This window comes from Theobroma cacao, chromosome 6, assembly GCF_053813885.1.
Source record: "Theobroma cacao isolate CCN51 chromosome 6, ASM5381388v1, whole genome shotgun sequence".
NCBI classification, from domain to species: Eukaryota; Viridiplantae; Streptophyta; class Magnoliopsida; order Malvales; family Malvaceae; genus Theobroma; species Theobroma cacao.
The window spans coordinates 18,489,032-18,502,654 of NC_142644.1; the positions used below are offsets into that span (position 1 = coordinate 18,489,032).

At 32.5% G+C, this 13,623-nt stretch overlaps 1 protein-coding gene across 1 annotated transcript; it reads right to left on the bottom strand.

The window, feature by feature from the left end:
- Positions 1 to 1,889: 1,889 nt before the first annotated feature.
- On the bottom strand, positions 1,890 to 5,092 carry LOC18595779 (BIIDXI-like protein At5g11420). The gene is made up of 3 exons (XM_007023884.3): positions 4,956 to 5,092; positions 2,691 to 3,203; positions 1,890 to 2,614 (listed from the first exon to the last, which is right to left on the bottom strand). Exons 1-3 carry the CDS (start codon positions 5,023 to 5,025, stop codon positions 2,079 to 2,081), a joined length of 1,119 nt encoding a protein of 372 aa, XP_007023946.1. The 5' UTR covers positions 5,026 to 5,092; the 3' UTR covers positions 1,890 to 2,078.
- Positions 5,093 to 13,623: the final 8,531 nt, after the last annotated feature.

The following is a 13,623-nucleotide window of genomic DNA, read 5'->3' on the forward strand; positions in this document are numbered from 1 at the left end:
GCAAGACTTGAATTATTGCTGATTGCAAACAGGGATGCTGTGATGTAAAAAATATTTGACTTAATAGTTAAAAAAGTTATTGAAATATTCAGGAATGTTCAAAGAAGTCTCTATTCTTTTATTATGTTAAATCAATTCTTGTACTCTTATTTTGAACAAAATGAATCTTTATAATTAATGATTGATTAATTGTTATTAATAAATGTCACTTGTCATTTTATATTATGTAATAATGTGATATGTTAACATGTCATAATAGATGATGATGTGATATAATAATATAATTATGTAACATTTTTTTATTTTTTTTGTTAGTGTCACTTGGGTATAAAATGATATGTAACATTTTGATATATGATATTTAGTCAGTTAATTATAAGTGTTTATTTAATTTAAAATTTAATAAAAAAATTATTTGAATTTTTTAAAATAATTTTGATGTTATCTCAAATATTATGCCAAATGTATTTCTATATGCTTTTTTAATATGAAATTTAAGTTTGCATGAACTTATTAACTGCATGGAACTATATAGATGGTCAAAAAGACAAACTTGCAACTTTAAAAAAGTTATGGTTAAATGCGAAAATCATATACGGATTATTTTTGTGTAAAGTTTGGAATTAGATTATTGTATCCCCTTCTACCTAGACTTGGTAAATTGTATATTTGTGTTTTAATTGTGTCGTGTAAATATAAGATATTCATAGTTATATTAGTAAACACGAATATAATTAAATTTTATAAGACGTTTAAAATTTTATAACTGTGTTAGAATCTTAAACACGTATATAAATATATTTAATAAACGTGTAACACAACACTATTAATATGTTTATTAAACATGTTGGGTAAAATTTTATACGAAATGGTTTGATTAATACGATAAAAATTTATAAAATTTATAACTTGTTTGCACGATTGATACAATTAACATGATTTAAATGATTAAATTAAAATATGTACAAGTAAAATACAATTATATTATTTAAAAATTACAAATATCATAATATTTATCAAATACAATAAAATTCAATATCAATAAATTTTAATCATCATAAAAATATTTATATTTATATGGATAAATAAATGGTTCTTAATCATGTACTAAACGTGTTTATATGATATGTGAATCTGATTAAATAAATAGGTTATATGAGTATACGATAACATGATTAATTAATGGTATTTTAGACAGGTTATGGGAGTTTGACATGGTTAAAACATGATTTATTCGTGTTTTAATTGTGTCGACACGATTAATATACGAAGCACGATTAACTTAAATTCAACCTCAATTAAACTTATGTTGTGTTCATATCGTATACAAAATTACTTAGTCTACTCCCACCCCAACACACAAACCATCTCTCCAAGAGTTTCTACCAAACCCAAGAACAAAGAATTGGTATAACCAAGGCTACAAGTTTGCGAAATGAGTTTTATTCAGGAACTGATGGATAACCAAGATTAGTACTGGTATTCAAGATTACAACTTTCTCTCCATCAGTACTGATGGATATTTTGGTAAATAATTATAATAATATGATCTCAAGGTTTATGCAATGGATTCCAAAGAAGAGAAGGCAAGTGAAAAAAATTTTACGTCATTTTCGAGTTTAAAACATTTTACATTAGTTAAAGTAATTTTTTTAGTTGAGGTATAAAACATTTTTCGCTTTTAAAAATTTTACTCTTTCAAAATGTTTAAAAAAAAAACTTTTCAATGGATCCTCCCAAAGGAAAGACATGCATGCATCTTGTTAATCCAATCAATTTGAAATCTAACTTCATACTTCTTAGTTATATTATTTATTATTATTATTATTATTATTTAAGTAGAAACAGTACACTGAAATAGTCTCAAGTGGAAAAAGGGTTCAACTTAATTTGAAAAAAGAACTGGGCTTATACCATTTAAATTTAATGAAGAAAGATAGATACATAAAATATAACATTGGCCGACTCCCTCAATTAAGCCCCCTCTTTGCTTTAATTTGTTACATGAATCCTAACCTCCTAAAACAAGGATCAAACCACGTTGTTGCAAAAAGGCTATGCAACTGTTTATAGCTGTTCTACACATGATGCAGTTTTCGGACACTCAGCAGCTTCACATCATCCAACACCGGTCCACACAGAGAGCCCGAGTTATCACTTTTCATGGTGTAAAACGTGCTGTAGAACATTATTCGAGTGCGGCTCGACTCTGCCTTGAATGCAAGTATAGCCCTCTTGAAGCCCCCTTTGCCCTTTGATTGATACGACGCCTTCACGGTGTTTTTGCCTGCAAAAGCTTCCACCACCATGGAACCTTCACATGCGTTGTTCGCATCACCGACAGTGAATGAGAGGACGTAGCTTCTGCCGATTGTGGTCTTCACCACTTGTGCAAGGGCACTTTCTTTTCCGGCGACGAGTTCGATGGCACGTTTCCCCTCCGGAACTGAGAAGTGTTCACTGTCGATGTACTTGACGGCTTTCAGGGATTCAATTATCCAGCCTGGAAGAGGACTGTGGTCATCTTCAATGTGAGGTGGAATCAGGACTCCCCATGAAGTATTTGGGAAGATGTAGGGGCCTTCTTCGAAATTTCCATTCTTTAGTAGGTTGGCTGCAAATATTTGAATCGAACAAGTTATTCAACCATTATCAATGGTGGGTCCAATTGAAAGATTGGATGTCCTTACCAGGGGTACGTTTGGGAGGGTACAAGGTCTTCAATGCGACAGAGTCAATAAGAGGGCCACAAGCTGCATCCTCTTCCACTCCTGGGTTATGTATTGAAATCTCAATGAGAGGCTCATCAGCCTGAAAAGCCCATGCATACGAATCCCATCCGTTGCTGCTATACATTGTTTGAATCGGGAATAAACCATAGTCATTTTTCTCGTAGTTTGGTGAAACTGACACGTTCAATCGTTCCTCTTGAGCACATGTGCGAGCCGCGCTGAAGGTTAGGGAATAAAACATGCCCTTAATCACCTTCATCGTCTGCTTAATCAGGGCGTCGTTGCCTAACCTCACTGCAAAGGCTCCCTCGGGTACTATCAGCAACATGTCACCCTGTTTTTGACCTGACTTGATGTACTCTACAACCCCTGAGATTTCCCAGTTGGGTATAGCCTTGGGGCTCACCACTTTTGTTCCTTTCATTTCTGATGGTTTTGGTCCATACTCGAAGTTCCCATTTGGCAATAAACCTAAAAAGTTTTCAATCGAAACAAGTTTAGATCCATTAGCATTTCATATCTATGGAATCAATTAGATCCATTGCCATCACATGTTCTGTGCAAAAGACCATGTGAGAAAAGAAGGAAGGATGACAATTACTCAGCTTGGACCCACAAAAACATGGCTCAAATTACTTAGACATGATTTGAAGTGATCAATATATATAAATGTATATGACAAAACTGACATGTTAGATTTAGATCGAGATCCTTCAGCTGTCATTGAATGACGAATGTTAATCAGGATGCTCTCATCTCCAGATTCTTTTATGTCCAAGTGGTGCAGATCGCGAGGATTGATCCAAGGCCAATCAAAAGTATCTACGTGGGACCACAACCACTATCTAGGAAACGATTTTCCATATGGAAACTAATCCTGACGGTTTGATTTAATGCATGTGGCCTATGTACCAGGTTGAGATTCTCCTTCTAAAGGAAAAGTTGTCTGCTTTTTTGCCTATAATATTTATTGCAGTTCATGAATTCAACAACCATGCACATGCACTTCAATGATCAATGTAGTCCTTTGAAAATGACAATCGCTTCTGGTAATTACAATGTTAAATAAATGCAAGTAAATTAAAGGGGGAATGGCATAGTGGTTTTTTTGTGAGGACTGATGTCTGCCTCTGTCAGTGCCAATGCATGCTTGTTAGGTGCTATGGAAAACGTGCAAACTGCGAACCGATCTCTCTGGGTTTCACGTGGCTGAAGGCTGCACATCTATATATATATATATAGCCTGCAAATTAATTTACGTTTGTCTTACAATCATTCGACTTTATATGCCAGCAAATCTTCTATTTATTGAACCAGAATATCTCTATTAAACAAGGGGGAGCAGCCTCCAAATCATTAATTCATACCAGCTAAATATCCGACAGGGCAACGTAAAAGTTAGATCAATGTCAAGGAGCCAACTAGCTAGCTGAACCTTAAAGCTTGATTTAGGAAGAGAGGGAATGCTACTTCTTCCATGTAGCATATATAAACAGCCTAAATCATAATGGCCAAAAAAGATTATCGCAGCCTAAATCATACTATAAATTCATGGTAAAATTGCACACCAAATGGTAGCTGCTGCTGATATAAGCCGAAACAAACTTCTCAACAGGAACAAATAGAGTTATGAAACTATGGAACGATGCATGTGAGGCCATGACTGTCAATTAATGCAAAGACAAATGTTACAGGTATGCAATGCACCCCAAATCATAGTATATGAAGAGAAGCTAAATTTGTTGCTCTAAGCCCTGAGAACTTTACCGGTAGATGAAGTATTCTTTATGAGCATCAAAGGCTTTGTTCAACTCCTACACCATAGGCCGGAAAGGATATCTAAAAAGGGTCATTTCTAAAGAGTGCTTTAGGGCGAGACCACTTACTAAAATTAGACTGGAAATCAGTTCGTAGACACTCTTTAAGTCTTTTGTTTTCAAGTAGCATATGCTTTTAGGATACAAACATTCATACATTTACTCTGTGAGCTCAACTATTTGTAGTAAAAGAAATAAAACTGAAGTTTGTTTGCACATAAAAGGTGAGTACACCTCCATGGAGAAGCAATGTTGCTAGCTCTTGGAATCAAAATCTTTTTAAGCTTGTGAAACATAATGTATAGAATGGTAGTGAAGTTTTGCAAGTAGCTAGCTAGCAAAAATAACATAAGCCAATGTAGAAACAAGGGTTACCCAAAGTTAGCAAAGATTTACGAGAGCTTACCATCTTTGATGGATGAGGCAATGCGACAAGTGGCGCAAATTAGCAATAAGAGCAGGCTGATCGTCTGCATTGTGAAGGAAACAGAGAGGAAGAAAGAGAGGGGAAGGAGGGAAAGCAAGAGAGAAGTTGAGATGATCTTGGATGGAAATCACGAGAGGGCAGTGTGGTCTTTTATGTGCTTAGGTCTAAAACAAAGCCATTAAGTTTTAGCAAATCTACATGAATGCCACTACAACTATCTTTTTGTTCCCTTATTATATTTTAATCTCTAAATTTTTGTATTTAATATCTGATTCAATCATAGGTGTACATATTTTTTTTTAAAGAATTGATTTCGAATTTTACTTTTTTTTTTCAAATAAAAAGAACTTAAATTTAGAATCTTTATTTGCGTTTTCACCCTCTATAACATAAATTAGGTAATTTTTTTTTGAATAGAAAACTCCAAATGGCTTAATTATTGGGGAAGAAATATAGAATTAATGTATATATTTGTCATATATATATATATATATATATATATATATATATATATATATATATAGTTTGTTGTTTTGTTTTATATATGTAGCATGCATATAAGGTTCCATAAATTAGGGGAGCTAACTATAGAAGTATTAATTGCTTGGGGTTTTATAATGAATCGTAAATTACATGCATGGATGTGAAAAAGGATTCCAGATTTGGTGTTCTTCTGGTGGAGGTTGAGGACAAGTTACTCAAAACCACATGGATATATCGACACACTGTTGCATTGTCGGTTAAGGGCTATTTCTGTCTTTTAATAAAAAAAATTTTTCAATTTAATTCAAGCTCAATTTCAACTTGAGGTCTAATTTTTTTTTTTGGATGTTATATATATATATATATATATATATATATATATATATTATATTTTAAAACAAATGAACACATAATATAAGCCAAAATGACCAAAATACTTTTGAGAAAGGCACATGGCTAAGGGGAAGACTACCCTTGATGTGATTTGAATTTGGTTGTCAAGCCAAATTTCTAATCCATAGGTTGCTCGTGGGGGGATTAACAGCAAAACATCAGAATCAAATAATGTAAAACTTAAAAGGAAAAAAAAAAAGGCAACATTCAGATCTTATCCCAAGCCAGCCATGTGCAATGGCAAGTGAGAATTTTGATTGAGTTTGCCTTCATTCCATTAGTTTAATAGTTTTGTTTTGCTTCTATTCCTAGTTGGTCGGCAATAATTCTAAAGTTTATTATCGTTGTCATGTGCAGTAAGAGCAAGGGAATGGGACCAAGAGACCGGAGGAAGATATGAAGAAGTTGCATTTATATGTGCATGTCACAGGGACAATCCAGGTTACAATTAACCAATTGAATTTATATTATTATTTGCAGGAAATCTGGAACTTGACTTGATTTTTAGCTGACCACACAAAGCATGGGCTACCAAAATATTTCTTCCCCTTGAATGCAGGACCTAAGGGGAGGAATCAGATTTTTCTTTCCATAAAATTCATATACTATAGAACGGGACTGGCCCAACTGTAAATTTTATATGATATCAAAGTAAGCTCCTTGTCTCTTCCATGATAATTTTATTATCTCTACATATGAAGTTCATTACATTTGATATGGTATCAAGGGCGAAGGGTAGTATATTTACGGTAAAATTCAAAAAGACCCTTCAAAACATTTCAAAAGAACACTTTGGTTCCTCTTGTTTCAAACTTATATTTTTGATCTCTTACTCGTAATATCGTTAGTCAATAGGTTAAAAAATTATATCCAATACTATAAAAATATTTTAGGATACAAATGCCCTCTTAAAAAAATTTGCTCATGTTTCCTTTCAAAATTTAAAAAAATTCACTTTGATATAAAAACTTAAAACTTAATAAAATTCTAGAACAGGATTTGTAAATGCGGTGGTTTATCTCACTTTGATACTTAATAAAATTCTATATTTTGTAGAGAAGAAAATTCTTGAAACTTCTTTTTATGTCACCCTAAAACCTAATCTCAAAGAACAAAATTTAGGCAAAAAATTTTCAACAAAATTAGTAATCATGAGTAAAAAATTAATCTCTTGACCTGACATCATTAAATTTGAAATATCTATAATTAAATAAAAGATTTATTTTAAATATATTCTTTTTAATGAAAAAAAATCTCAAACTATTGGAGAAAAAAATAGTTTGATGACAATAAACTTTACTTCAGGAGAAAAGTTTATGCTTCTCAAACCAAATACAACTTCAAATTTTCAAGCCTCCAAATTAAAATTTTTTAAGTTTTGTTTTTGATTAAGGTTTTTGAGAGAACGTAAGCAGATTTTTTTAAAAAGAGAATATGCTTAAATTAAAAAAAAAATAATTTAAGAAGTATTATGTCGTAAAATATTTATGTAGTTTGCTTTTCAAAAAAAAAAAATTTATGTAGTTTTAGATCTAATGTTTTTAAACTATTGACTAACGGTGTTAATAGTCAAGGGACCAAAAACATAATTTTGAAATAAGAGGGACCAAATTATCATTTTAAAGTGTTTTGAAGGGGTTTTTAGGCTTTTACCCAGTATGTCCCCAAAAATTTTAAAATTTTTTATTATATAAATTTTTTAATGATCGCCTCAAAATAACTTTTTTATTTAATAATTATTTTTATTTCTTTAACTATTTGATGAAATTAGAGTCATTATGGTCAGCATATTGCTAGTTAAGCTTGACTTATAAATTCTAACCCAATATGTGCTAAGCCTATCAGATTTAAAAAGGTAAGAGTGAGTCTACTAATTCCAAACCACTAAATCTTAATATAAATCTAAGCCTATCATAATATATTATATATCAATAGTCCAACCCAATAGCCTAATATACTAATTAGTAATTGAAGAGGCAAATAGAAAACAAAAGGATATCTTCCTTAGGAAGTTACTCATTTGGTGCAGAACACACAAAGAAAAGAGACAATTCATTTGAGTTTAAAAAATTGCTATCTCTTCCACTCTTGCACTCAAAGAGTGAGTGAGAGATTCCTTCCATAGTTTCATTCGATCATATATATATGGCACCATCATTACTATTAAGGTGCATTTTTTTGGTATGGCCAATGTCTTGTGAATTTTATTTAATCTTTAGATGAGTGAGAATTTGATTATATATAAAGTTATTTTTGACAGTTAAGTGTTTTCTTCTCTTTGCCCCTTTTTAAAAAAGCTCTAACTCTACCCCTGTATGGTATTAAAGTAGGCGTTATCCTTGTTAATTTATTCTCCCTTCCATGATAAACTTGTTATCTCAATGTGTAAAATCCATTCTACAGGGTAGATCTTTCATCTTTACACATCTAGATCATACCTGGTGACAGGTGTTACACTTTTTTTTATGCTGAAAAATTCAAGCAGGGCCTAGTTACCATTTTAAAATTTTATTAATAAAATAAAAAAAATCGTACAAAACGGAGGGGGTCATAAACCTTACCTCCTATTTACATGAATAATGAAATAAATTTCACCTAACAAAGGCATTATTTCACTTGTATATTTTCCATGAATGTAGAGGAGAAAAAATAACACTTTTGTTACAAATTGTAGGGAGATACGAAAATAAATTATAAGTACTACTCCTTTACAATTATTTGAAGATAACATAAGGCAAATTTACTTTATCTAATTTTAAAATGCCACGTAACTCACCTTGAGCATGAGAAAAGACTTGAAGATTCTGGTGTGAATATCCACGATTAGATAAAAAATTTGCAGCTTGGTTGCCTTCATAATAAATATGAGATATTCTATAAGAAATATTTTGCAAACATTTTCTTATAGATTCTAGAAAATATCTAATCTCTTGTGAACCTTTTATGCCCTTTTGAATCATTCACACTCCTACTAGCGTGTCTGTCACGACCTGGTACTCCTCTTGAGCCCGTGACAACCTCCGCGGTGTCTCAGTAGACACTCATTGCCCGGAATGTCAACCCGAAACCCCGCAAGGCTTTACTGTCAGTTTCTCTGTTCCCTTGTGAGCAACCATTGTCAAATATCGTGTTCTAAAAAATTTTAAGCCGTTTCCAACTTAAAACAAATAAAATATTAATTTTTGTCTCACAGGGATATTTTGGTCATTTTTCTCAAAAACTTTGAAACTGGCTAAAATGTAACATACAAGTACAAAAGACATAATTCATAATCAAAATGAGTTTAAAAGTCTAAAATCTTCATTTAAAACGAAATTACGGTTATTTGAATATAATAAAAAAATAAAAGAAATATTAAGTAAAATATTCTATTTTCTTATAAAACAATATTTATAGAGTTATACGTGAATAATTTTTATAGCATAAAAGCTAAATAAATTTATACATACTGAAATACAGTAAGCCAAAATATTTAATTTAATTTACAATAACAAGAGGGCCCCCGAATAAACAAAAGTAAAGAGGACTGTGAATCTACAGTTTGGAAAATGCAGATCCAACGGTAGTCCTTGATGAGATCAGCTATCTACAGCCTATACTGAACCTGAAATGGGTGGAAATGAGGGTGGTGAGATTATAAAATCCCAATGAGTAAACAGACATCATCATAAATATTTAGAGTTGAGAACATGGAGACAATAAAATAAATTATCGTAAACTGGGTCACAACATAAGAATACATTTTATTTAAAATATGTAAAAAGGCTTATGAATTTCATAAAAACTAGACTTGTGCCATAAATCCATTCTCAGGGACACCTTGGCCTAGGCATCCTACCGAGACTGCCAAGGCTATTAAAATTCACATTTCACATAAATCATGTTTTTGTTTTGAAAACATAGCCGCTCCTTGGCATTGGCTGAGTTCCCCCTCACGTGGTGGTTTAGCGTGAAGTGAACTCTAAACTTTACCCCAGGAGATACCCTACGCGCCTCTCCGTTCGAGGTAAGAATATAATGGGGTTTACTGTGCCCTTTTAAAAGGCTGGTCCACAGAAACCCCATACTGCAGTGATTAATTAATATATATAATCCACCATACAATAAAACTCAATAACATGATATGGCAATTTTGTAATTCACAGTCTTTCAAAGTAATCAAACAATTCGCATTTCAATACAATTGCCAACTAGCCAATCATGCCCGATTTATCATAAGCCAATCAATTTGAACAATCAAATTGCCACAATTAATAGTCTTCGTGTACTCTATTTTTCAAAATCACTATTAATTTCAAAACAATTTATAATTTAATTTTATTGAAACACATTCATTCATAAAACATGAAAATTTACCTTTTTAAATTTCTTTTTCCATAGAATTCATGAAATCATCTAAAAACCACCCTAGATAATTAAAATGACAGTAAGTTTACTCACAATGTCTAGAATGCAGACTTTCGAAGCACTTGTCTACTGGTCCTCGGATGCAATTTCCTTGCCTTTATCGGAGGACTCACCACCTTGACACAGTACAAAATTGAGAAACTCACTACATTGGTACTAAATTGAAATTAAACTAATTTAGACTATTAATGCATAATATGGAATGCAAAAATGCACTGGTAACTATCTAAACTCGGTATTGGCCTAATTCGTCTTATCACCCAATTAAATTACTAACGCGTCCAATTTAATCCCAAATTAATTTTTTTCAGTTTCTATACCTCAATTGCACCCAAATTGACTTAATGTCCCTCATTGTGGTGCAAATTATTAGTCTCGACAGCAAATTATGAAAATACCCCTAGTGGGTAAAAATTCATATTTTTGCTCCGAAAATTCCCATTATTTTTCTAGGCTCATAATTCATCATTTCTTAACCAATTCTCCTAGAATAAAAATCAAACTCATCCTCACTCATACATGGTAAATTCGGCGATTAATGGTTGTGGGAGAAAATAAATTCTTTTCTTGTTGTTTTGTTTCTAAATATGCTAAACTAATTAAAAACACTAACATAACTTAAAATCAAATTAATCTAACAACTTTTTCTCTCCTAACCCATTTTGATCAGCCAACAATTCATCATAAAAACATGTAATTTAAGCATGGAAAATAAGGAGAAATGCTTAAGGAAAATAGATTTCAAGTTTAAGTTGAAAAATCCTACCTTTTTCACTTGTTTTCCTTGATTTTCCACACTTTTTCTCTTGAAATTCCTCACCTAGGGTTTGTTCTTCCTTTCTTTCCCTCTCTTCCTTGCTTGGCCGAATATTTGGAGAATAATGGGCTGATTTATGCTGATTTTTAAGTTAAATATTAAATTATCCTAAGCTTGACACATGGCATTTTCTTGTTGGTCCATTTTTTAAATTTAAAAATTTAAACATTTTTTCTCCACCACATGATTAGTCAAGGGTCAAAGATGAAGATAAAGGAAGACCATGTGCTGGAAAAATATCCTAGTGGTGGAAAATGATAATTTTGCCCCTAAAGTGGCAAAATTACCATTTTACCCCTATACTCCAAATTATACCGAAATTAAAATTTTTCACTTCTAAACCTCAAATCATACTCCAATAAGTCAAATTATACTCTAATAAGTCAAATGAGGACAGATAAATCTTTTCTAAAATTACCATTTTGTTCTTAGGTGGTAAATGACCATTTTACCCCTAGATAGTGAAAATTCCGATTCGACTCCAAATTGATCCTCAAACTCTGAATTACCATTTTGAGTCATCCTTGGACTGTGACGATCTTAATCTCACCTTAAAATTCCTATTTGATCTAGTTCGAGGATTAAATCAACTTTGTTGTACCTCTAGGTACAATATCGACTTTTGTAAATTTTTTGGGACTCTCCTAGCATGCAATCATGCTATCATCACATGTATGTCATGAATAGTATTTTATAAGGTCGGGCTTTACAGTGTCCATCTCAATCCAAACTTTGGATATGTTATATGTTTGGCATAAAAGTAAACTTCTGTGTAATGCTAATAATTCTGCCTGCAAAGAAGTATTGGCACCAAAATTTTTAGAGAAATCGAAGATGACTGTACTTGTATGATCTCGAAGTACTCCCCCACCAGCTGCATTCTAAAAATTATCCTTGGAACTACCATTGACATTCAACTTGAACTCACTTATCAATGGCTTGATCTAATTAATAATTCTAGGTGGCTTATATTATTCATTTTGGAATGTAAAACCCCATAATTTAGCTATTTAATAATCTCCTTTCCACTACCTTTTTTCAGAAGATTACCCTAATAAAGTTGCTGAAATAATTTCATGACATGCCAAATTACTTTGTCATGGTACATACCAAGGTTCTTGTGTTTTGCATAATTCCTTTCTACCCATAAAAATCATCAAATAAATAGAGGCACTAGAACACAAATATGACCCTGCCTCATGTAGTCTCTTGAAAAATACCATGTCCAGATAACATGCATAACATTATGAGGGTTAAATATATAGATTTGAAAGAATTTTGCAAAATAATCCCAAACTTGTTTTGCAACTAGATTATCCCAAAGAACATGTAACAAGGTTTCCTCAGAATTGCAACAAAGGCATTTTGAGGCCAATTGGAAACCTTTAGTCTTCATCCTTAGCTCTACTGGTATCCAATTATTTATCATTTTCCATAAAAAGAAGGAAATAGTGAGTGGTATATTTTTATGCCAAATACGCTTACCCAACTCATTGGTAGGTTGTCAGTGACGAACTAATTCTTATGCAGTCTTAATGGTAAATTCACCATTAGAAGATGGTACCCAATAAGCCATATCCTGCCTGGAGCTATCAAAGTGTCATAGCTCAATTTTCGAGCCATGACCGATGCATGGACCCAATAGGCATAGCCCACTAAGCCCAAGCAAGCCTTATTATATGATCTTGTTCATCATTCTATCAATCTCAATTCTTAATTCTCAATTATAAGTGTTCCCGTAATATATCATAACAACCAAATACTTATATTTGTATCATCCCAAAAATAGTATTATCTACTGCCAACTCATAGTGGCAACGTTAATCAAAATAAACATATATTGTTTACAACATGTATCTTAGTGATTTACATCACATGTACGTATACACAAGCAAAAAGAGACTCTTGACTTCCAACGGAGTGACCTTGGGTGAAGGTATAGCTACTGAATGCCATAATACCTACCAAAAGGTGAGTGTAAATGGATGCCTCAGTCTAGGTCCCAATCACCTCTGAATCGAAAAACATGAAGTTGAAAAAAGTGAGTATAAACCTAGTGAGTGAACATAGGAAAGGAACAAGCATTAATACGAGAAGTTTTAGAAAACATGATGCACTTATGTTGAGAACATGCAATTTAACTCAATTTCTTGTTAAAAGCTCTTAATTCAACTCTTGATCATTTAGTGCCTTAGTATTGAAAGATCCATGATCAATAAAGAAGTTAAAGAGTGAAAGTACAGTAGAGTTCAAGCAAGGCAACACAACAAAGCGAATCTCGCTTTAGTGAAAATTCATTCTTGCTGCAGCTTTTCACTGCACAAACTTTAGGGCAAAATTTTGAACCAACAACTCTAGAGTTTCTTGCTGCAGCAAAAATTCGGGCAGGCATTTTACCCAACCACCCGAGAGTTTCTCACTACAGTGAGAATGCATTTTCACTATCGCGAAATTCTGGGCTAGTCAAGCCCTTAGCACCTGAGACTTTCTCGCTGCAGCCAAAATGAATTTTACTGCAGCGAGAAACAGGACAATGAAATTAAAAGA